Source organism: Entelurus aequoreus, linkage group LG08 (assembly GCF_033978785.1).
Source record: "Entelurus aequoreus isolate RoL-2023_Sb linkage group LG08, RoL_Eaeq_v1.1, whole genome shotgun sequence".
NCBI classification, from domain to species: Eukaryota; Metazoa; Chordata; class Actinopteri; order Syngnathiformes; family Syngnathidae; genus Entelurus; species Entelurus aequoreus.
Window position 1 is genome coordinate 36,330,463 of NC_084738.1, and position 22,499 is coordinate 36,352,961.

Here is a 22,499-nt window from a genome sequence, read left to right on the forward strand (position 1 = left end):
TTTGAACATTGGACCAAATCTGGAGGAAAAGATTACAGATCCTGAGTGAGTTGAGGACTTAAATGACACCATAGACAGAAACCCCAACTCAATGTTCATCGAAGGTTTGACAAAAGAGGAAATAATCAATATTGTGAAAAAATTTAAATCTAAGACCTCAACTGATTGTAGCGGAATTGATATGGAAACAATAAAAATGTTTATTGAAGAGATTTCAGAACCTTTAACATATACCAGCAACCTATCATTTCAAACATGCAAATTCCCAGAAATGAAACACTCACAGACAACCAATATGGATACAGAGCCAACATTTCAACATCAATGGCATTAAAATCAAAATAACGGAAGAGATTACCAATGCAATAGAAAGCAAAAAATGTGCTGCTGAAGTGTTTATGGATTTAACAAAAGCTATTGACACAATCAATCATAATATCTTAATAAACAAATTAAAATGGTATGGCATCAGATAGTTGGTCTTTAACTGGGTAAGAAGCTACTTAACCGACAGGAAGCAATACGTGAAAATAGGAGAACAAACGTGTACAGAGCTGAATATATCTTGTGGCGTACCTCAGGGATCAATATTTGGACCAAAATTGTTCAATCTTTATACAAACGACATTTGTAAAGTTATAAAGGACTTAAAAGTTAGTATTATTTGCAGAGGACACAACTGTATTTTGTTCAGGAGAGAACAGACAAAAGCTAATACAAATAATAACAGAAGAAATTAACAAATTAAAAAGATAGTTTGACAAAAACAGACTATATTGGAAACTCAGCAAAACTAAAATAATGCTATTTGGTAACAGTAGAAGGGAAATCAAACACAAATACAAATAGACGGAGTAGATATTGAAAGGGTAAAAGAAAACACATTTTTGGGTGGAATAATAGATGACAAAATTAACTGGAAACCTCATGTAAAAAATATACAACATAAAGTAGCAAGAAACATGTCAATAATGAATAAGGCAAAACATGATCTGGACCAAAAATCACTCCCTGTTCTCTACTGCTCGCTAGTGTTACCATGTCTGAGTTATTGTGTAAAAATATGGGGAAACAACTACACATGTGGACTTCATTCACTAACTGTTACAAAAAAGATCGATTAGAATAATACATAATGTTGGATATAGAGAACATACAAAGCCTTTATTTATTGAATCAAAAATGTTGAAATTCAAAGTCTTGGTGCATTTACAAACAGCTGAAATTATGTACAAAGCAAACGATAATCTGCTACCCAAGAATTTACAACAATTCTTCTCAACGAAAGAGGAGAATTATAACCTTAGAGAAAAATTTGTATGCGCTTAAAACCTTTAGCATATCCGTATGTGGAATCAAATTATGGAATGGATTAACCAAAGAAATCAAACAAAGCACTAATATGATTCAGTTTAAGAGACTTTTCAACAATTATGATGAACATATTGAACCTTTTTTTTTTTTTTGATATAATGATTATTTATGTATATAACATTTGTTCACCTACTATGGTATATTATTTAATAATTATTTATTTATTCACTGTTCTGTTACAAACAGAGAACAAGGAAATGGGGTAAAATTGCTATATGAAAAGGGGTAGGATTTAAATAAGCTCTGATTCTTCCTACCCCTTTTCGGACGTGCTGTAATGAAACAACTGGAAATATCTGATGCATTACATTGTATCGTATGCATGTTCGAAATAAACTGAAACTGAACTGAAAATAATTCGTTGGGGAAAAGAAGACAGATAGAGGAAAAAAAATACGAATGCAAGAGGAAAAAAACAGAGCAGACAACAATAAATACCAGTCAGCATTTCTGTAATTTGTATTTTTTGTTCAAAAAAATTAAAATACAGGTTGATTTAAAAAAATAAAGTAAAAAAATAAATTAAAAATCCTTAGTGGAATAGGTTTACAGATTAGCCATGACCTTAATAAAAATGAGCTGTACACAAAATGGATGGATGGAAATCCTCCGTAGAGATAGTAATCAATGGCAAAGTGCTAATATATAAAATAGGGTCGGGATGAACATTTATTAAGATGTTTCATTTTCCAATTCCAATCTCTCATGGATTCTAATTTGGATAAAAGGATAACAAACAAGTTGATTAGCATCAACTTTGTTTAGTTTATTAAAAAAAAACCATGAGAATACGAATAACAACGAGGTCCACAAATACAAGCAAGACAAGTCAGGTAGATTTGTACACACTGCAATTTTTCAATCATCAACTATTAAAAACGATCCAATATTTTGCAGAAAATTAAGCATTCGCGATATTTCTGACTCATCACGGTGCTTCCAGCTGTGGAGAAAACCTCTTAAGAAGGAAGTGTGCCAGCTGCCAGTCAGACTTCGTCTCGTCATGTAATGCATGAGAAACATTCATTTCACGTTTACAGTTAATAATAGCATGTTTTAAGATGATAGGCAGTGTTAGACGTGTTGACTTTGCTGCCGCTCCTGTTGGTGATTCACTTCGTCTCGGAGTGGATCGAAAACGCGTCATATATTCAACGTTATCACATGCTGTGTCTGCTAATGTTTCAGCTGTTATTTTCTCAATTTGATGCAATATCCACTTTGCAAGTACCGGTATTCAAAGTTGACGTGTTGTCTTCCTTTCTCGTGAACGCTTGTGCTACCATGCATGGTGACGTCATACGTGCTCACAGGTATCGATAAGAGAATCGTTAACAAAACTGTCAAATGATTCCCAGGGATTGAAACCTGGAAGCCGGTTCTCAACAAGAACCAGTTCAAAGGGTGAGTCTTCCTACATGTGAACTTCTCTTCTTGTTTATGTGTTTTTCTGTCAGGATGTAAAGAATCGTAGAAATCCTCGTCTAGTCCCCTACAGTCTTCTGGATGGAAGAACCAAAAAGTCCAACAAAGACAGTCTAAGAGAGGCTGTCAGGACTCTGCTGGGTTATGGATATAACCTGGAAGCTCCTGACCAGGACCACGGTATACAGTATATATCTCTACCATTGCATCACTTTGTTCTGGGCATTTCATGTGACATTGCTTGTTTGTTTCACCCCTGTTCAAATAGAACAATTTGATGCCAACAATATATCTGCTGAAAGGTTTCGGATCTTTAGAGCTGAGAAAACCTACTGTGTTAATGCAGGGAGGTGGTACTTTGAGTTGGAGGTAAGAATGATTTGCAGTAAAAGAACAGAACACTCAGACTACAGAGTATTGTTTTGTGTTATAAAGAATTAAGGGCCACAATTAAGATTACAATTATTGGCCATTTATTAAATGTGTCTTGGATATCCTCAGAGGTATCAAGTCAGTGATGATGTGTTGTATATTTTGACTTAGTTTAACTTGACATGAGATTATTCTTGCATGCGTCTTAGGTATTAACAGCAGGAGAGATGAGGGTTGGCTGGGCACGACCCGGTTGCCTACAAGGCCAAGAACTGGGTTGTGATGATCAGGCCTTTGTCTTTGATGGATTTAAGGTAGAGGCATTTTCTTGTACAACTTATTTCGATTGCACAAACACATTATAATAATAATTACCTGTCTAACATGAGTGAATAATAACATAGACCATTAGAAACCATTTTTAAACCATTATTCACTATTTAAAACTTACAAAACTCCTTAGAAAGTACAAGGAAGAATAATTTTGAGAAATATCTTCAACTTCTTTGAAAACTAGATATTTTTCATCTCATTATGTCAATCATGACTGATTTAGTTATTTATTGCAAGAACTGCTGTACTAACAATTCACTGATGTGTTACAAAAAGAAGACAGTAAGTGAACATATAATACTAAATGCTCTGGAGTTGGAAAGGGGTAAGAATAAATAAGCTTTGCTTCTTCTTACTCATTTGCAGACATGCTGTAAAGAGAAATTATATTAAATGATGTGATGTATTATATTGTAAATGTGTTATTGTTCGAAATAAACTCAAGTCAACTCAACTCAAAACTAAGGCATACACTCAATGATGATTTCCAAAAATAACATTCTTATCATAGTCTCGAAAAGTGTGTCTTTGGATTGTATGTACTCCAGGTTCAGCGCTGGCACCAGGGCAATGAGCACTTTGGGCGTGCGTGGCAGACAGGTGATGTGGTTGGCTGCATGGTGGACCTGAATGAACACACCATGATGTTCACCCTTAATGGAGAAGTGCTGCTGGATGACACTGGCTCAGATCTCGCTTTCAAAGACTTTGATGTTGGTGAAGGTCTGTGTTTTTTTTCTGTAGACTATATGTCACACATGCTGATTTAAAACATTTAATTGTAATACCCTAAGTTGTATTAGCTGCTCATCATCACCATCTACACTCCGTGTAAAACAGAAACACACGTCTTTACCTTTCTAGTGCATTCTAGATTGTGAAAAACTGTTAACAGGAGGGCGGCTCACAATGCAAGTAATGGGTATTTATCGATTCCGCCTACAGTATAAAGCTTTGCTGCCTTACCAGGGCTCAGAAAATCAGTAGAGACTCCTCCCACCCCCACCAAGGACTGTTTTCACTGCTGAACTCTGGAAAGAGGTTCTGCAGCCTCCATAGCAGAACCTCCAGGTTCTGTAACAGCTTCTTCCCTCAGGACATAAAACTGTTGAACGCATCAAAACAATCCCCTCAATTCCTCCAAAAAAAACAGATTAACTCGCTGGACTATAAAGACAACATAACAGACATCCATAAACGTGGATGCATATGCAAAAGTGCAATATATTTATCTCTACAGTAATCTATATATACTGTATCTGCACCTTATTTTGTAAATGCAAACACTCTGCACCTTATTCCTCTTTTATCCTGCACTACAACGAACTAATGCAACAAAATTTCGTTCTTATCTGTACTGTAAAGTAAAAATTTTAATGACAATAAAGGAAGTCTAAGTTTATTAAAAGACACGTTGTTGCTCTCAACCTCTCTTGTGTTGTTTGGGATCTTCCCGAGAGTAAATCGTAACTCAGTCATTCATGATAACATGTAACACTAACTGTATTTTGGTCATTTTAAGCAATAACATAACTTATTTCCTGGTCGTATTCATTTCACATAGCCCTTAACAGCATGGCGCGCGCGTTATGTGCTTGCTACCACTAATTATGGCAGACTTTGTCAGAGCCTTGGGGAGTTATCATGTAGCACGAGGGCTACAATTGCTTCATCAACAAATTAAGAATATAACAAAACAGTCACCTACAATGTTCACTTTGTAAGGCGCTGTGTCACTTTGCCAGAAAAATACTCTCTCTGTTTTAGCTCTCACCTGACAAGCTGCAAAAGTGTAACTCATTGGCAGCCAACAATACGGAAGACTCGCTAGCGGAGGACCTCAATCACTTCTTTGCTTGTTTCGAGTCATCCAGACCAGTCACACCTCAGATGCCGCTCCTACCCTCTAGTCCTTAACTGCTTGTCCTTCAAGAACACCAGGTGATGCAGGCACTCAAGACTATAAACCCGCGTGAAGCGGCTTTGCCAGATGGCATACTCAGCAAGGTGTCAGGGACATTGCAGACCAGCTGGCAGGAATACTGACGGGGATATTCTGTGGATATTCTGTTCATCCCTGGCACAAGCCCAAGTCCTGCCCTGTCCCACAGCAGCCACTGTCGCACCAGTCCCCAAGAAGATAGCCCTAAAATACTTAAAAAACTGCAGAAACTATTTTGCTGGCAAACTGCAGACATCTGTTGTTATCAAGTGTTTTGAAAGGCTTGTTCTCTAATATATCAAAGCCTGCCTTCCCCAGAACTTTGATCCACACCAATTTACCTTCAGGCCACAAGGGATGCCATCGCCACTGCTCTCCACTGAGGTGTGGAACATCTGGATCTCCCGGATACCTATGTCAGGATGCTGTTTGTCGACTACAACTTGGCGTTCAATACCATTATACCTGAAATTCTGGTGGAGAAGCTTAGCTTCCTGGGTCCACCCTCTGCCCTCCCTCGAGGACATTGCTCGATATCGCTGCCTCGGCAGAGCAAATAAAATCCTGGCAGATAGCTCTCAGCATTGGTAAGCACTTGTTCAACCGGCTGCCATCAGGGAAGAGATTTCAGTCACACAAGAGCAGGACAAACATTGGATATTGAATCTGTTCTAATAGCTTACACTGTTTTTCACTATTGCACTACTGTTCGTACTGGTATTTGGTTTTTTTAACATGTTATATCTTGTTTATACTGTATTTTCAACTGCACCTAACAAAGTAGATACCTGTAATTTTGTCACGCTCTCATGTTTAATAACAACGAAAAGTTCTATTCTATTATATTACAATAACAATGTCACAATGCTTGCATGTTCGAAATAAACTCAAACTCAACAATAGCTTGGGTAATATTCAGATCACAAAATTTAATGTAGCATTGCTGGTGGTCTTTGAACTTATTTATAGGGCTTAATAGGCAGAATACATGAATCCCTATTACCTGTATTGTTGGTCATCTCTTGTTAGCAGTTTTTTTATTATCCAGAACACACAGAATAGGGAATGATGTTTGTGTTCTTGTCTCACAAAGGGATTGTGGAAGACATGCAAAATTAAAAAAAAAAAGCAACATTTTCTTTTAACAGTGTTTTTCTTTGAAATTATAACAATATAAAGTAGTTTGTCATCCATCCTAATTAGTTTTTACAATATTTATCTTTAAGGTATACCTGCAGTGTAGCTCATCATTAGATATAAAATGAATTAGTATTCGTCAAACCCTGGTGTGACGGTTAACAGTCAAAATGCTACTTTAGGTTTCTAAATTTACTACATGGCAAATTTGCCAAGACAAATCTCTGACTTGCCATACAGGGAAAAGACTGATATGGGCAAAAGAGCACAATCATTGTAACACTGGAAGAATGTGTTGCAGACAGATACGTCCACGATTGAGGTCCTAGTATACCTGCCATGTAGTCCAGTCTTTAGTGTTGACGCTGACACTGCTGTACAGATACCAGTGAACCTGTGAAACATATTCTCAAGCTACACATTCTTAGACATGATTTTTGTTGTACAATTGTGCCTCAGTGCCTCCCACTCTGTGTTTGTTGTGCTCTCTGAAAGGGTGTAGTTGGCAGATGTAGCAGTTGAGCATTGTTTAAAGCATTTCAAGTTCCCTTGTAATTTCTGGCTTTGAATAGCCTTTCTTAGCGGGTCTCTGGAGACTGTCAACAGACAACTTTCGGTGCTTTAAATACTAAACTATATAATGGCATGTCTCTTATTAATTAAGTGGTTTTCGTGTGCAACAATGTGCAAACTTTTTCAGCTCTGCTCAATTATGAAACCTCCTTTTGATGATGTAATAGACAACAAACTTTGCCAATATGTATGTATTTTCTGTCCCAAGGTTTCATCCCGGTGTGCAGTGTGGGTGTGTGCCAAGTTGGGAGGATGAACTTCGGTAAAGATGTGAGCACCCTGAAATACTTCACCATATGTGGTCTGCAGGAAGGTTACGAACCTTTTGCTGTCAACATGAATCGGGACGTCACAATGTGGCACAGCAAGAGATTGCCACAGTTTGTACCTGTACCCACTGACCACCAACATATAGAGGTAAAGACTGTGGCCTACATATTTATTTGTCACGTCGTTAAACTATACTTTTTACAATCATATTAAGTCTCAGAAGAACACTAAAATCATTTGAAATATTTTTCTTTCTTTAAGGTGACAAGAATAGATGGCACTGTGGATTTGTGCCCTTCTCTAAAAGTCACTCAGAAGTCATTTGGTTCGCAGAACAGCACCACAGACATTACTTTTTACAGACTAAGTATGCCCATTGAATGCGCTGACTCCTTCTCCAGGTCGTCGTCAAACAGCCTTATGTCACCAAAGAGAGTAAGATAATAATTAAGGATTTGTATATGTTTGGGAATATGTGTTACATATTCAGTGTTTGTGTCTGCAGGAGCTAGATGACTTTGAAACTGTTTCAGACTTTGAGGTCCTAATAAAAACATCTCATGGTCACAATGGTCCTAGCGGCCCAGACAGGGCTGAATTCAACAACCACAAAGATTACAACCAGGAGAAAACTTCTAAGCTTAAACAAAGGTAAAACTTACTTTGAAACTTAAAGTACATCCAGAAATGTCGAGATGTTGAATTGTGACACTGTTATTTTTTACATTACAGGTTTATGCTGAAGAAGAATAAACCAGACAACTCCTGCCCCTCTTCTTCTCGTCTGTCAGAAGACGTGATGGCTGATGACAGGGAGGATTTTGAATTCCTCATGCAAGCTTCAACTGTAAGTCCAGATCACTACTATACAAATCTTTATGCAGTACTTAATAAACAAAACTATGGGACAAAATGATTAGATACGATTACTTAATTTGTATCCACAGGTAAATTTGGCTTTCAGTGAGAGACATTCATACAAAACAATATAATGAATAAATAAAAAACAGTAAAATGGCTATGCAATTTGTCATCATCCCTATCGTCATTATATGCTGCCTCATAAGGTGCAAGGCATAAAGTAAATAGATGCAACTTATCATATAATTGAATCACGTCAACAGCATCATCAACATCCTGTCATTATCATCCTCACTATGATCATCAACATCAGCATCAACATCAGCATCATTTTCAACATTAGCAACATCATCAATATCACCGTCATCATCGTCCTCACTATCAGCATCAACATCACCATCATTTTCAACATTAGCATCATGACCATTATCTTCAACATCACTGTCATCAACATCACCATCATCATTATCAGCATCAACATCACTATCATTTTCAAGATTAGCATCAACATCCTCATCATCACCATAATCATCATCAGCATCACCATAATTTTCAACATAAGCATAATCATCAATATCAGCATCATCATCAGCACCATCAACATCACCATCATCATCAACATCAGCATCATCAACTATCATCATCATGACAATTATCTTCAACATCAGCGTCATCAACATCACCATCATCCTCACCATCATCTTCAGCGTCAACATCACTATCATTTTCAACATCAGCATCATCATCAACATCACCATCATCATCAACATCCCCATTATTCTCAACATCAGCATCATCATCATCAGCATCAACATCACCATCATCATCAACATCATCATCATCACCATAATTTTCAACATTAGCTTCAACATCAGCATCATCAACATCATCATCAACATCACCATTATCAATCATCATCATCATGACCATTATCTTCAACATCAGCATCATCAACCACACCATCATCATCAACATCACCAATCAGCATCATCCACATCAAAAATGTGGGTTGATGTGCAAGCCTAAACAGATGTCCTCTCAATGGATACTTATTTTCTGAGTTCCAGTTGTCGATCCCAGTGCTTGTGACAAGGGATAGAGGTAGGATGTGATTGGATTGCCTACACATACAAAAAAAATAACAAGTTACTCACGCATCCCAGATCTTGGTGAATTAAATCCTTCAATTGATTGTACAGTGATTGCATAGTGTACTTTTTTGAGAACAAGGTAAAGTAAGAACACAGATGATGTTCTGGCATGGATATCCTCCCAGACCTAAATCAGAGCATCAGTCCAACCTCTGGTAGGATGCGGTAGCACTGCATATGACAACAAATAATGTCTAGGGGAGTTCAATGAGCTTCAATTTAAGTTTGGTTCTGACTGTTTGGGCATTCAAGTTCCCTGCTGGTGGTCCATTTATTTAAGGTCTTTGATTATGTTTCCTAACTGGTTCCTAATAAGTGTGGCTGAATTTTATATAATCATATCTAACATACAGCACCAAGCACTTTTCACTGGTAAGAGCAGGATTACAAGAGCGGTTATCTCACAACTGTATTGGCCAACTGTTAAAAAACACAATTACTTTCATAAATATCCTTCCTCTTTTTACAGCACTCTTACTCAGTGAGAATATTCCCTGGTCAGGAGCCCAGCAATGTATGGGTGGGCTGGGTCACCTCCGACTTCCATCAGTATGACCCACACTTTGAGTTGAACAAGGTGCAAACTGTCACTGTAACTTTGGGAGATGAGAAAGGCAAAGTTCATGAGAGGTATTTAAAATGTTATCATATCTTTTAAATTCGAACAAAAGAGCATGTAAAAATTGGTAATGATAATTATGTTTTTACCTAATTTCTTCAACTGACACGTTTTAAAGAATAGTATAAATTGTATCCACTGTATATGCTTACACTTAATACTGTGCATCTTCCAGTATAAAGCGCAGTAACTGCTACATGGTGTGGGCTGGAGAGAGCAGCAGTCCAGGTCAAGGAAGGCGAAACAATGGTGTAGAGATTGGCTGTTTGGTCGACACAGCAAATGGACTATTGTCCTTTACTGCAAACGGCAAAGAGCTCAGCACATACTACCAGGTAAATATTGTCGGCTCCCTTCCTGAGTCTAGCATTTTTATTTTTTATTTTGTTGATCAGTTGCACTTTGATTTATGAGGATAAATAAAGCACACATCCAACTGGAATAGCATGGCTTTGACTTTAAAAAAAAATCAACACCTTTTATTGAAATCTGCTTGAGAACTGGTTTAAAAAATTGTTCACCTACAGCTGTACAGCATTAATGATTGGACTAAACAATAAAAAGACAAAATAAAAAGTTTTGACAGTTATTCATTCCTTTTTCATTGTAAAGCAGATGTAGAAATTATCTACACACCTTTCAATAGAAGGCAGCATGTCTAACTCCACCCTTACATACAGCATTTGTGTAAATTTCACCCTCTCAAAAAAAACACAGTACTTATGCCTAGTGTATGCCTAGTACTCACTGCAGTTTAGTAAGTAAAGCCTCCTCCTGGAAGCATTTTGAAGATGTTCGGAAATTGGATCAAATAGCTCAATCACATTGTTCCACCTTCTCAGGTGGAGCCAAGTACGAAACTCTTCCCAGCTGTCTTTGCCAAAGCTACCAGCCCGAGTGTTTTCCAATTTGAATTGGGGAGAATTAAGGTGAGACTGAAACACATTTGCAAATAGTACATTCAACATACCCTGTATTTTCTCTAGTGATTATAAGTTAGAAATATAATTACATTGATACCTCAGTTCGTACAACCCAGTTTAGGCATGATTTGGTTTTAGGTGAACATTTCTAATACTGTATATTTAAATTTTAAACTGTCTCGGTTTTCATAAACTGTCTCGGTTTTAGTACAATTGAACACATGTTAGGGAGTCAGTCTCTTTGGATTTTTATTTCAGTACGGCTTCAGAATAACCCACCAGATAGCCAAATGAAGTTGTAGCATACATTAATTGTCCAATCAAAATCAACGAGAGCCTTAGTGTCCGTGTTTCCAGAGTGTCAGTGAATGCACCACACTGCTAAGGTACAGTAAGTACCAAATGGTCAAGTGTAAAATGGCGCATACCGGCGGCCCTCCATAGTTTTAAAGATACCTTGGTCTTTCCCTGACACCTAATGTCAGAGATGAAATGTCCTTGCACTGAGAGCTACAAGCACCATTTAAAGTCAGCCCTTTTAAAAGAGTAGTTCCACCTTGTTTTCCCTGCTGATGTACATGGAGGAGGGGCGACAAGGCGGTTGGCCAGAAAATGTAAGACAGTGGAGTCATGACGGTGTGACATGTTATCCTGTAAGGTTGAGTTAGTTGATGTGACAAACTTGTGTGAGCGCATTGCCGTTGGATACAACACGGGTGCCGGCACTTTAATAAATAAGGTGAGAAACACTATTGAATGTAAGAAAGAAGTCATAGCATAGTACGGATGTGTTGTTTGTGGAGCTCTCCCCTGCTCCAGTCTTCAGTAAAGGTATAAGTGATGTTAAACGCTCATTTATCCATTTTATTTGTCACATTTCAATCAATCAATCAATCAATTTATTATTATTATAATTTTCATTAATGTATATGTATTTTGCATTGTTTTCTGCATGTAAAACAAATGATTCTTTATGAAAAAATTATATATTTGTGGTCATATTTTTGGGTGTCTGCAACAGATTAACTGGATTTACATTGTTTGGAAAAATTGTTTCAGTTTTCATAGGATTCAATTTTAAACGTATGGAAGTAGAATTGTCTCACATCAACTTATATATATCAAAATGATATTAATACATATGCATATATTAATAAATATACAAATACAAATACAATTGTGATATACAAATAAATCATATGTATAAATAAACGCATATTTGTAAATATATTTTTGAGATTTGAAAATCTATACAAATACAATTTTAAGAAATATAAAAATGTGACATACAAATAAATCAAGAATTTGTATAAATAAACGTGTATTTGTAAATATATTTTTGAGATTTGAATATAAATATGCTTGATTTTGTATTTGTATTTGTATTGAATTTGCATATGTGGATCTCTTTTTTGCTTTTGTGTCGATGAGACATTCCTACCACAAACCAGATGCACAAATAAATGTGACATGTGACTTGAATGTAGAGTTACGCACTGCAGCCAGAGCGGTCTGGGTCACAGACATGGTCAGACACTGGCGAGCCAATCAGAGGCACACTAGGGAAGGTCATATTACGTCATGACTTTGCCATATTAGGAGAATGAATGAATGAATTAAATAACTTTATTTCGGTCATATAATCAACCATTTTGTGTGGTCAGTACAGATTATACATATTTAACAACCATACACATACACACAAAAAGAAAAGAAAAAGAATGGCCGAAAAAGGAATAGGCTGAAGCCAAGGCTTATATTTGCTTATCCTATACATTCACTGAAAATGAGATTACCTGGAACATCAACGTTCAAAAAATCAATGGGATGAAAGTAATTGTTACTATATTTTATAATTTTCTATTATTTCACCTTTCATGGCTTTCTTAAACCTTAACAAAGAACTACATGTGTTCAACTCATCACTAAGCTTGTTCCACCATTTAACTCCTAAAACTGAAATACATTTGTATTTTATATTCGTTCTTGCCTTACCTATTTAAAAATTCAATATCCCCGTAAATTATTGTTTTCTCCTCTTAATTTAATTAACCTAAGAATACAAGCCGGAAGGCTGTTGTTCTTTACTCAAAACATAATTTCCATTGTTTTTAAAAACACAATATCTGAAAATTTTAACACATTAGAACTTATAAATAATGGATTGGTAGGTTCATAGTAGCACGCTTTGTGTATTATTGTAATTACCCTTTTTTGAAGTTTAATTATTGGTCTGTGTTTGTTTTATAAACATTTCCCCAAACTTCAACACAATATGTTAAATATGGAAAAATAAAATAATAATATAACATATGCAGACATTTCTTATTCAGCATGTGTCTTACTTTATAAAGAATAGCAATGGATTTTGATATTTTTCCCTTTACATATTCAATATGCGGTTTCCAACATAATTTATGATCAATTATTATTCCCAAGAATTTAGTTTCATATACTCTTATACTTCATATACAATTTGTCCCTGCACCACTAAACACCATAAATTTAGTTTTCTAAACAATCAATGTTTATTTATATAGCCCTAAATCACAAGTGTCTCAAAGGGCTGCACAAGCCACAACGACATCTGCGGTTCAGCGCCCACATAAGGGCAAGGAAAAACTCACAACCCAGTGGGACGTCGATGAGAATGACTATGAGAAACCTTGAAGAGGACCGCCGATGTGGGTGACCCCCCCCATCACCCTAGGGGAGACCAGATGCAATGGACGTCGAGTGGGTCTGACATAATATTGTGAAAGTCCAGTCCATAGTGGATCTAACATATTAGTGAGAGTCCAGTCCATAGTGGGGCCAGCAGGAGACCATCCCGAGCGGAGACGGGTCAGCAGCGTAGAGATGTCCCCAACCGATGCACAGGCGAGCGGTCCACCCCTGGTCCCGACTCTGGACAGCCAGCACTTCATCCATGGCCACCGGACCTGTGCCCCCCCCCCACCCCCCCACCCCACAAGGGAAAGGGGGGCAGAGGAGAAAAGAAAAGAAACGGCAGATCAACTGGTCTAAAAAGGGGGTCTATTTAAAGGCTAGAGTATACAAATGAGTTTTAAGATGGGACTTAAATGCTTCTACTGAGGTAGCATCTCTAACTGTTACCGGTAGGGCATTCCATAGTACTGGAGCCCAAATAGAAAACGCTCTATAGCCCGCAGACTTTTTTTAGGCTCTGGAAATCACTAATAAGCCGGAGTTCTTTGAACGCAGATTTCTTGCCGGGACATATGGTACAATACAATCGGCAAGATAGGCTGGAGCTAGACCGTGTAGTATTTTATACGTAAGTAATAAAACCTTAAAGTCACATCTTAAGTGCACAGGAAGCCAGCGCAGGTGAGCCAGTATAGGCGTAATATGATCAAACTTTCTTGTTCTTGTCAAAAGTCTAGCAGCCGCATTTTCTTTTAATGCTAGACATAGGGAGACCCGAAAATAATACGTTAACAGTAATCGAGACGAGACGTAACGAACGCATGAATAATAATCTCAGCATCGCTAGTGGACAAAATGGAACAAATTTTAGCGATATTACGGAGATGAAAGAAGGCCATTTTAGTAACACTCTTAATGTGTGACTCAAACGAGAGAGTTGGGTCGAAGATAATACCCAGATTCTTTACCGAGTCGCCTTGTGTAATTGTTTGGTTGTCAAATGTTAAGGTGGTATTATTAAATAGATGTCGGTGTCTAGCAGGACCGATAATCAGCATTTCCGTTTTCTTGGCGTTGAGTTGCAAAAAGTTAGCAAACATCCATTGTTTAATTTCATTAAGACACGCCTCCAGCTGACTACAATCCGGCGTATTGGTCAGCTTTAGGGGCATGTAGAGTTGAGTGTCATCAGCATAACAGTGAAAACTAACACCGTATTTGCGTAAGATGTCGCTTAGCGGCAGAATGTAGATACTAAAGAGTGCAGGGCCAAGAACCGAACCCTGGGGAAATCCACACGTTACCTTATGGTAGACGCACTGCATCCTGTCCGTAAGATAAGAGTTAAACCTCTCGACCTGGCTGTTATCTACCGCCCCCCTGGGCCCTATTCGGACTTTATCAGTGAACTCTCAGAGTTCGTTGCTGATCTAGTGACGCACGCCGACAATATAATCATAATGGGGGACTTTAATATCCATATGAATACCCCATCGGACCCTCAGTGCGTGGCGCTCCAAACCATAATTGATAGCTGTGGTCTTACACAAATAATACATGAACCCACGCATCGCAACGGTAATACAATAGATCTAGTGCTTGTCAGGGGTGTCACCACCTCCAAAGTTATGATACTTCCATATACTAAAGTAATGTCCGATCATTACCTTATAAAATTTGAAGTTTTGACTCATTGTCAACAAGCTAATAATAATAATAACTGCTACAGCGGCCGCAACATTAATGCTGCCACAACGATGACTCTTGCTGACCTACTGCCTTCGGTAATGGCACCATTCCCAAATTATGTCGGCTCTATTGATAACCTCACTAACAACTTTGACGATGCCTTGCGCGAAATTATTGATAGTATAGCACCGCTAAAGCAAAAAAGGGCCCCTAAAAGGCGCACCCCATGGTTTACAGAAGAAATTAGAGCTCATAAATTATCATGTAGAAAACTGGAACGCAAATGGCGCGCGACTAAACTTGAGGTTTTCCATCAAGCATGGAGTGATAGTTTAATAACTTATAAACGCATGCTTACCTTAGCTAAAGCTAAGGTAAGCATGCGTTTCAAACAACATGTTTACTTGACCCACTTCCTGGGAAACTTATCAAGGAACTGTTTGTATTATTAGCTGTGTTTTCTACAAAGTCCATCACTGCTAGGTATGTAGATGGATTACTCCTGAACCCATACTGATGGTCATTCAGTAGCTCATGTTTGTCAATGAACTTATCAAGTCTATTTACAAATAATTTCTCAATAATTTTTGCAAATTGAGGTAGTAGAGACACAGGTCTATAATTTGAGACCATATGTTTATCACTATTTTTACAAATCGGAATAACTTTAGCGATTTTAATTTTGTCAGGAAAAGTTCCAGTTAATAAAGATGTATTACATATATAAGTAAACGGCTTCAGGACACAATCCATCACTTCTTTAACAAGTGACATATCCACGTTGTTACCATCGACAGATTTTTTGTTCTTAAACTTTCTGACCACTTCTAACACATGTCTTTCACAAACTCCGCCCAGAAACATTGAATTTTTAATGTCAGATACATGCTTTAACCTTTTGTCATCATTCATATTACAATTTATATTTTTAGCCAGATTTGGGCCAACACTCACAAAAACTTATTGAATCCCTCAGATATTTCTTCTATATTTTTAATAATTGAGTTGTCATCTTTTACCAAAAATGCTGTAAAATCTTTTTCGCTAGATTTTTTAATCATAATATTAAGCACAAGACCGCGCTGTTTTTGAACCCAGAATTAAATCTTCTAAGTCATGGTCTCAGTATGTCATGAGTGAACATTAATGATGCAGACAAAGATCAAGCAGGATCCACTGTAAGTATTACTCATTTGGGATGATTTGACACACATTGCACTGATAAGAGATCAGTATCTACATCAGGACAAGGTCATTAAACGACATTGATACAATAAAATAAGCAGCTAGCACGGTCTTTCAGATTAACTGGATAAATTAGCATTGTTTGTGACCCAGACCGCTCTGGCTTCAGTGCCCTCTGCTGGTTGTTCAGGGGAGTGTGTAACTCCACATTCAAGTCACATGTCACATTTATTTGTGCATCTGATTTGTGGTAGGAATGTCTCATCGACACAAAAGCAAAAAAGCCATCCACATATGCAAATTCAATACAAATACAAAATCAAGCATATTTATATTAAAATCTCAAAAATGTATTTACAAATTCACGTTTATTTATACAAATTCTTAATGTGGTTGTATGTCACATTTTTATATTTATACATTTTATTTGTATATATTTTCAAATCTCAAAAATATATTTACAAATACACGTTTATTTATACAAATTATTTATTTAGTTGTATATCACATTTGTATTTGTATATTTATTAATATATGCATATGTATTCATATCATATTGATATATATATAAGTTGATGTGAGACAATTGTACTTCCACCATGGACCACTTGGAATGGATTAATAATGCAACCCAAGGTACCTCTGTATATCTTATGATAATAGAATTATTTTAGGGGAATTATATCATCTTGGAACTATTGACCAGCATAACTCTGTTTTTAAACCCTTCAAAAACTGACTATACATTGTCGTTTGTGACAAGTTTTATACAATTAGCGTCATAATTATTTTCCTTTTTTAGAATGTGTTGCATCTGTCAGCTGGTCTATTTTCAAGTGAGAGAAGGAATCCAGTCCCCCAATGTCCTCCACGGCTGCATGTACAGTTTCTGACTCCTGTATTGTGGAGTCGTGTTCCCAATCATGTTCCAAAGGTAAAACACTTGCGTGGTACTTAAAAAATATACTTGTGTGTTTCCACGCTAGTGTGCGTGTGTGTGTTTGTGTGTATTAACAATTAACTCTACAGGTTTCAGTGTCCCGAGTAAATGACCGACATGGCTGGTTGATTCATTGCAATGAACCTCTACAGTTTTTGTCTCTGCACATACCTGAGGAGAACAGGTGGAAAGCACGCTTACACGTCAAAAATGTCACTGAGTCAAACCTCTCACATATTTAAATGCCATCCCTCTGTTATCTCATGTCTAATTCAGTCTGTGTGTTGTTCAGGTCACTAGATGTCCTGGAGCTATCAGAGAGGAAGGACTTATTAAAGTTTCACTATCACACCCTCAGACTATACTCAGCAATCTGTGCTTTGGGAAACAATCGGGTGGCTCATGCCCTCTGCTCCCATGTGGATGAGGCACAGCTCCTGCATGCAATAGAGAATAAATATATGCCTGGTAAGTCCCATAGCTTTGAACATAACTAACAATAAAGTGAGCTTCATTTACTCATCATTGCCATGAAGGCTACATGAGCAGGAGACAGTGGCAGGAGAGGTAATGCCTTTTAAGGATTTAGGATTGAAGAAGATTAGTGATGGATTGTTTAGCATTTGGAAAAGAAAGGTGATACTGTACGTTATCTCAACTTTCTAATTCTGTCCACCTTAGGAGGCAATGGGTTATACTTGTGTAGCGCGTTTTTACCTTCAAGGTACTCAAAGCGCTTTGACACTATTTCCACATTCACCCATTCACACACACATTCACACACTGATGGCGGGAGCTGCCATGCAAGGCCCTAACCATGACCCATCAGGAGCAAGGGTGAAGTGTCTTGCTCAAGGACACAACGGACGTGACTAGGATGGCGGAAGCCGGGGATCGAACAACAACGACTACTTTGGGACAAATGATGATCCAGAACCTTATACTTTCAAAACTCATTATGTAGTGCATGAGTTACAAGTTTTAAAAGCTGAGTTATAAGCAGATATAGCTAGTTGCAGTATTTCTAAGTACTAAACAATAAATATAAACTATGAACATGATAAAACAATCACTTACTGAACAGTAGGGATGTATATAGTTAATATTTTATCGATACGATACCCTATCGATATTCCTTATCGATATTGGTATTTATCGGCATTCTTATCGGTACTATATGTAATTGGTGTAATTAAAGATGTTAATAATGCATTTTTATTATAATTGTTATTGGCACAAGAGGTTAAAATCATGTAAACACCTGCTTTTTAAGTCTTAAACAAATCAGATATGTTTGCAGTAAAGGTAAAATGTGGTTATGTCATCATCTTGTAAACACCACACAGATCCATCACTGTGTTTCTATTCATTACAATTACACCCAGCTACAAAAAATATTTATGTAGGCAGAGCACGGATTTTTTACATGGTACTGTATATCATATCATAATTTATATCATATCAAATATATCATACAGATCAATACAATCTTTTAGCATATTAGGTGGGTGTGCAGTTGAGCAAAGTGTGTTTTGATGCCACGCAAACGCGGCGACTAGAGACCTATTGGCAAAGGCGATCTCGCTTCTGAGCAACTTTATGAATTATTGTACTACTTACATTTTTCACTTTTTTGAGTGGATTAATATTGGCCTGTGGATTACTGGATAGCTATACTTTTGACTTTGAGGATCTCTTGAGGATGAAATATTGTTGTGTTACAAACTTTAGTGTGGTGTTGCTTCCTTATTTCTGATTACTCTAAGCTGATTATCAGATTCTCGGGCGATGCGCTATGGCAAGAAAAATCTTCTGATCTCCATTGATATCAGAACTTTTTACATTGTTTTTAACCTGCCAGTTTTATAGCATCTGTACTAAAAACCAAACAAACTAGGGATTAGTTCAATGTTTTATTAACATTCTAAGTGAATTTAAAAAATGGGAAATTAATTAGGAAAAAGCACAATAACCATGTATCATTAAATTTGAGTTTACATGTTTTCAAGTAAAAGAAACACTGGTGCTCCAACTATAGCTTTGGAAGCTGTAAATTAGCAGTCACGTCCACAACTGGCTGCCGTAGTGGCAGGTGTTTTTCACACAGCTTTATGGTGACAAGTAGTCATCATATTTGCAAAAGAAACATACCATCTGACACGTTGAAGTCATTTGGTAAATGTTGGGCTGTATATGTTGGAGTTAGTTTAGTAGTTTGAAAAATGGCCCCAGAAGGATGCCGGGCTGCCGTGGATAGAGAGCTGGCCCCTGGCTGGCATGGCTCCATGCAGATTAGTGTTTGTCAAGTGCACGGTAAACATTATTTCCCCTTTTCCTCTCAATGACAGCATCTCAGTCATAATACGCCAATTTCCACAACTTTCCGCATTTAGATTCTGTTTTTAGCGAAAATTTATTCCATCCGCGATTCCGATGACGCACAAATCTATGATTCTGTTTACTTCCGTGTACCCGGAAGTGGGGCGATAAAAGATTGACTCCGATTCCGCCGTATCTTTTTTTCATGCTTTGCTGCGGCACCAGAATGAATGTTTCAGCGCGCGCGTGTCATAATTACGACGGTTAGCTGGGTAAAAGACTACAAATAGCAATATCATTAGTCCAAAGTTTTACGGTCCGTTTGGGCCAACTCAATTAGGAACCGGTACCTAAAAATACCGGTAGCCAGTATACATCTGTACTGAACAATGTCCGCTCTCATTGGGATTCCAACTGATGGGATGTGTATATACAGTACTTCAAGACATGATCATAATCGTCTTCAGGTGAACAATGCTGGGAGCAAATGAGAATATTGTCTTGTCGTCCTCGCCATGTCTTCCAGGTGTAAATTGAATTTCAAAGTTCACCAACTTGACTTTGACACCTTCTACTACCCAGGTGAGAGGCATGATTTATAACCTAGTTCGGACTTTACCAACTCAGAGGCGATGGAGCACCAACAGCTCAGTATGCATGTGGCTACATAATGGCTGCATAAGTTACCTCTGGTGATCAGAGAGTGGGATTGCTAAAAGTAGTTGCTCTGCGTTAGCTCTTATAAAGTGCAGTTCACCTTCAAAGTAGACAATTACATTTATAAATGCTTTAATGAGGCAAAATTATTATTATCCTAGCTTGTTTGTATTCTTCCCTTGTGTGGCATAGTCTTCATTTCAGAAGTGAGAGGAAAACATTTTTAAGGAGCAAGATGATTGTCATTGGGCATTTACAAGCATGCATAGTACAATTATTTTGTTGATTTAAATGACAAAATTAACGATAGCGTAAATTGTCCCCCCCCCCCCCCCCCCAATTCTAATACATCTGGCTCAAACCTGGCTGAAAATCAAACCTGTACCATACAATTTAAAGTCATAAACCACATACACCACAACAATTTGATGCATCAAGAAGGTGAAATTGGTTCTTTTATCATCCTAATGTTGAAGGAATATGAGGAGAGGTATTTAATTTTTTTGTTAAATTTCACATAACATCTCATGTTTTCTAAGCTATTTTTGGTTCTCAAGCATGTCACAGTAGGCTATAGTGTATTGTTAGAAAATAATATTTATTGAAAAGTATGAAAACCTTGTGAAAGGCTTTTGATATCCTTTTTGATACAAATTGTCCACCCCTTGTCGAGCTGGCGTCCCATATGCTGGAAAATGTCATCTGGGTAGGCCGCAAGCACTCTGAGGCTGTTGGCGGACTGAGCTGCAAACTTGAACACATTCTGATATACGGCGGCAGTGGAGTGTTCCATTTTCCTGGGATAGCACATTGCTATTCACTCTATGATGAAATTACTCTTCCCAGTTGCGTTTTATCTCCTTCAAGCATGTGGTACCTGTCTAGCCAGGTACTTACGCAGATACAGAATATTGCCATCCTGCACATCGTTTTCCTCTCTGAATACTTTGACTATTACATCAGAAATATATAACTTATGTCAGAATCATTGAGGGACAGTTGCAATCTTTATGGGGAAGAAAGTGAGATCCACTTGATAGGTCCTTATGAGGCGTCCTTATCAGGAGTCTTTATGAGCAAACCTATATGACAGTGACCTCGTTGTTTACAGCAAAGTAATGTTCATATGTGACACAATCATGAGGTAAGAGTGCAGCGAACTGATGACAGACACATACAAATATAAATAAGTGTATTCATGCACACTGCATGCCTCATTGTAAGAATCAGTTCCATTCATTGTCAAATGCGAAAGTGCAGCATCGACATGTTTGAGTGTGTAATTGTCTTTAAGCAACACACCACGCACACTCACACATTTGGAGCTAACATTTAAAAAAATATGCAACTTATATGAAAGATGTAGGAGTGTCATGCACTAAGAGGTAGAGATGTGGGTCCGGCTGAGAGGCATCGGATTGGTAGAATATTGACATCCTACTAATATTCATCTTTACACTTGGCGAGTAATTTAGCGCTCACATTTAGATTTAAGATTTATAATTAACATTTAGGTTTAGAATTAACATTTAGGTTTAGATTCAAGATTTAAGTTTGGATTTAACATTTAGGTTTATATTTAAGGTTTAGGTTTAGATTTCACATTTAGGTTTAGATTTAACATTTAGGTTTAGATTAAAGTTTGGATTTAACATTTAGGTTCATATTTAAGGTTTAGATGTAACATTTAGGTTTAGATTCCAGATTTAGGTTTAGCTTTAACATTTAGCGCTCAAATTTAGATTTAAATTTAAGATTTAGTTTTAGATTCAACATTTAGCGCTCACTTTTAGATTTAACATTCAAGTTTAGATTTAACATTTAGGTTTAGATTCAACATTTAGGTTTAGAGTTAGATTTAACATATATTTATATTTAATATTTAAGTTTAGTTTTAACATTTAGATATACTCTTTAGAGTCAACATTTAATTTAAACTTAAATGTACTGAAAATTAGCTAAATCTGAGAAATGTGAGTTAAATCTGAGAAATATATCTGCTAGAAAAGTGTGACTGAACTTTTACACTCTGCACCCAAAACCTGCAAAGCATCTCAAT

At 37.2% G+C, this 22,499-nt stretch overlaps 1 protein-coding gene across 5 annotated transcripts in view; it reads left to right on the top strand.

Moving 5' to 3' along the window:
• The window catches only part of ryr2a (ryanodine receptor 2a (cardiac)), a 273,470-nt gene that overhangs the window by 93,665 nt on the left and 157,306 nt on the right, over positions 1-22,499 (top strand). For all 5 annotated transcript variants that reach the window (XM_062056398.1, XM_062056400.1, XM_062056401.1 and 2 more), the window contains exons 25-38: positions 2,832-2,979; positions 3,068-3,168; positions 3,381-3,485; positions 4,053-4,227; positions 7,365-7,573; positions 7,688-7,861; positions 7,932-8,077; positions 8,159-8,273; positions 9,908-10,068; positions 10,233-10,392; positions 10,900-10,986; positions 17,327-17,458; positions 17,554-17,648; positions 17,757-17,932. In XM_062056398.1, the coding sequence (XP_061912382.1) occupies positions 2,832-2,979; positions 3,068-3,168; positions 3,381-3,485; positions 4,053-4,227; positions 7,365-7,573; positions 7,688-7,861; positions 7,932-8,077; positions 8,159-8,273; positions 9,908-10,068; positions 10,233-10,392; positions 10,900-10,986; positions 17,327-17,458; positions 17,554-17,648; positions 17,757-17,932 (1,984 nt within the window). The remainder of the gene's footprint in view (positions 1-2,831; positions 2,980-3,067; positions 3,169-3,380; positions 3,486-4,052; positions 4,228-7,364; positions 7,574-7,687; positions 7,862-7,931; positions 8,078-8,158; positions 8,274-9,907; positions 10,069-10,232; positions 10,393-10,899; positions 10,987-17,326; positions 17,459-17,553; positions 17,649-17,756; positions 17,933-22,499) is intronic.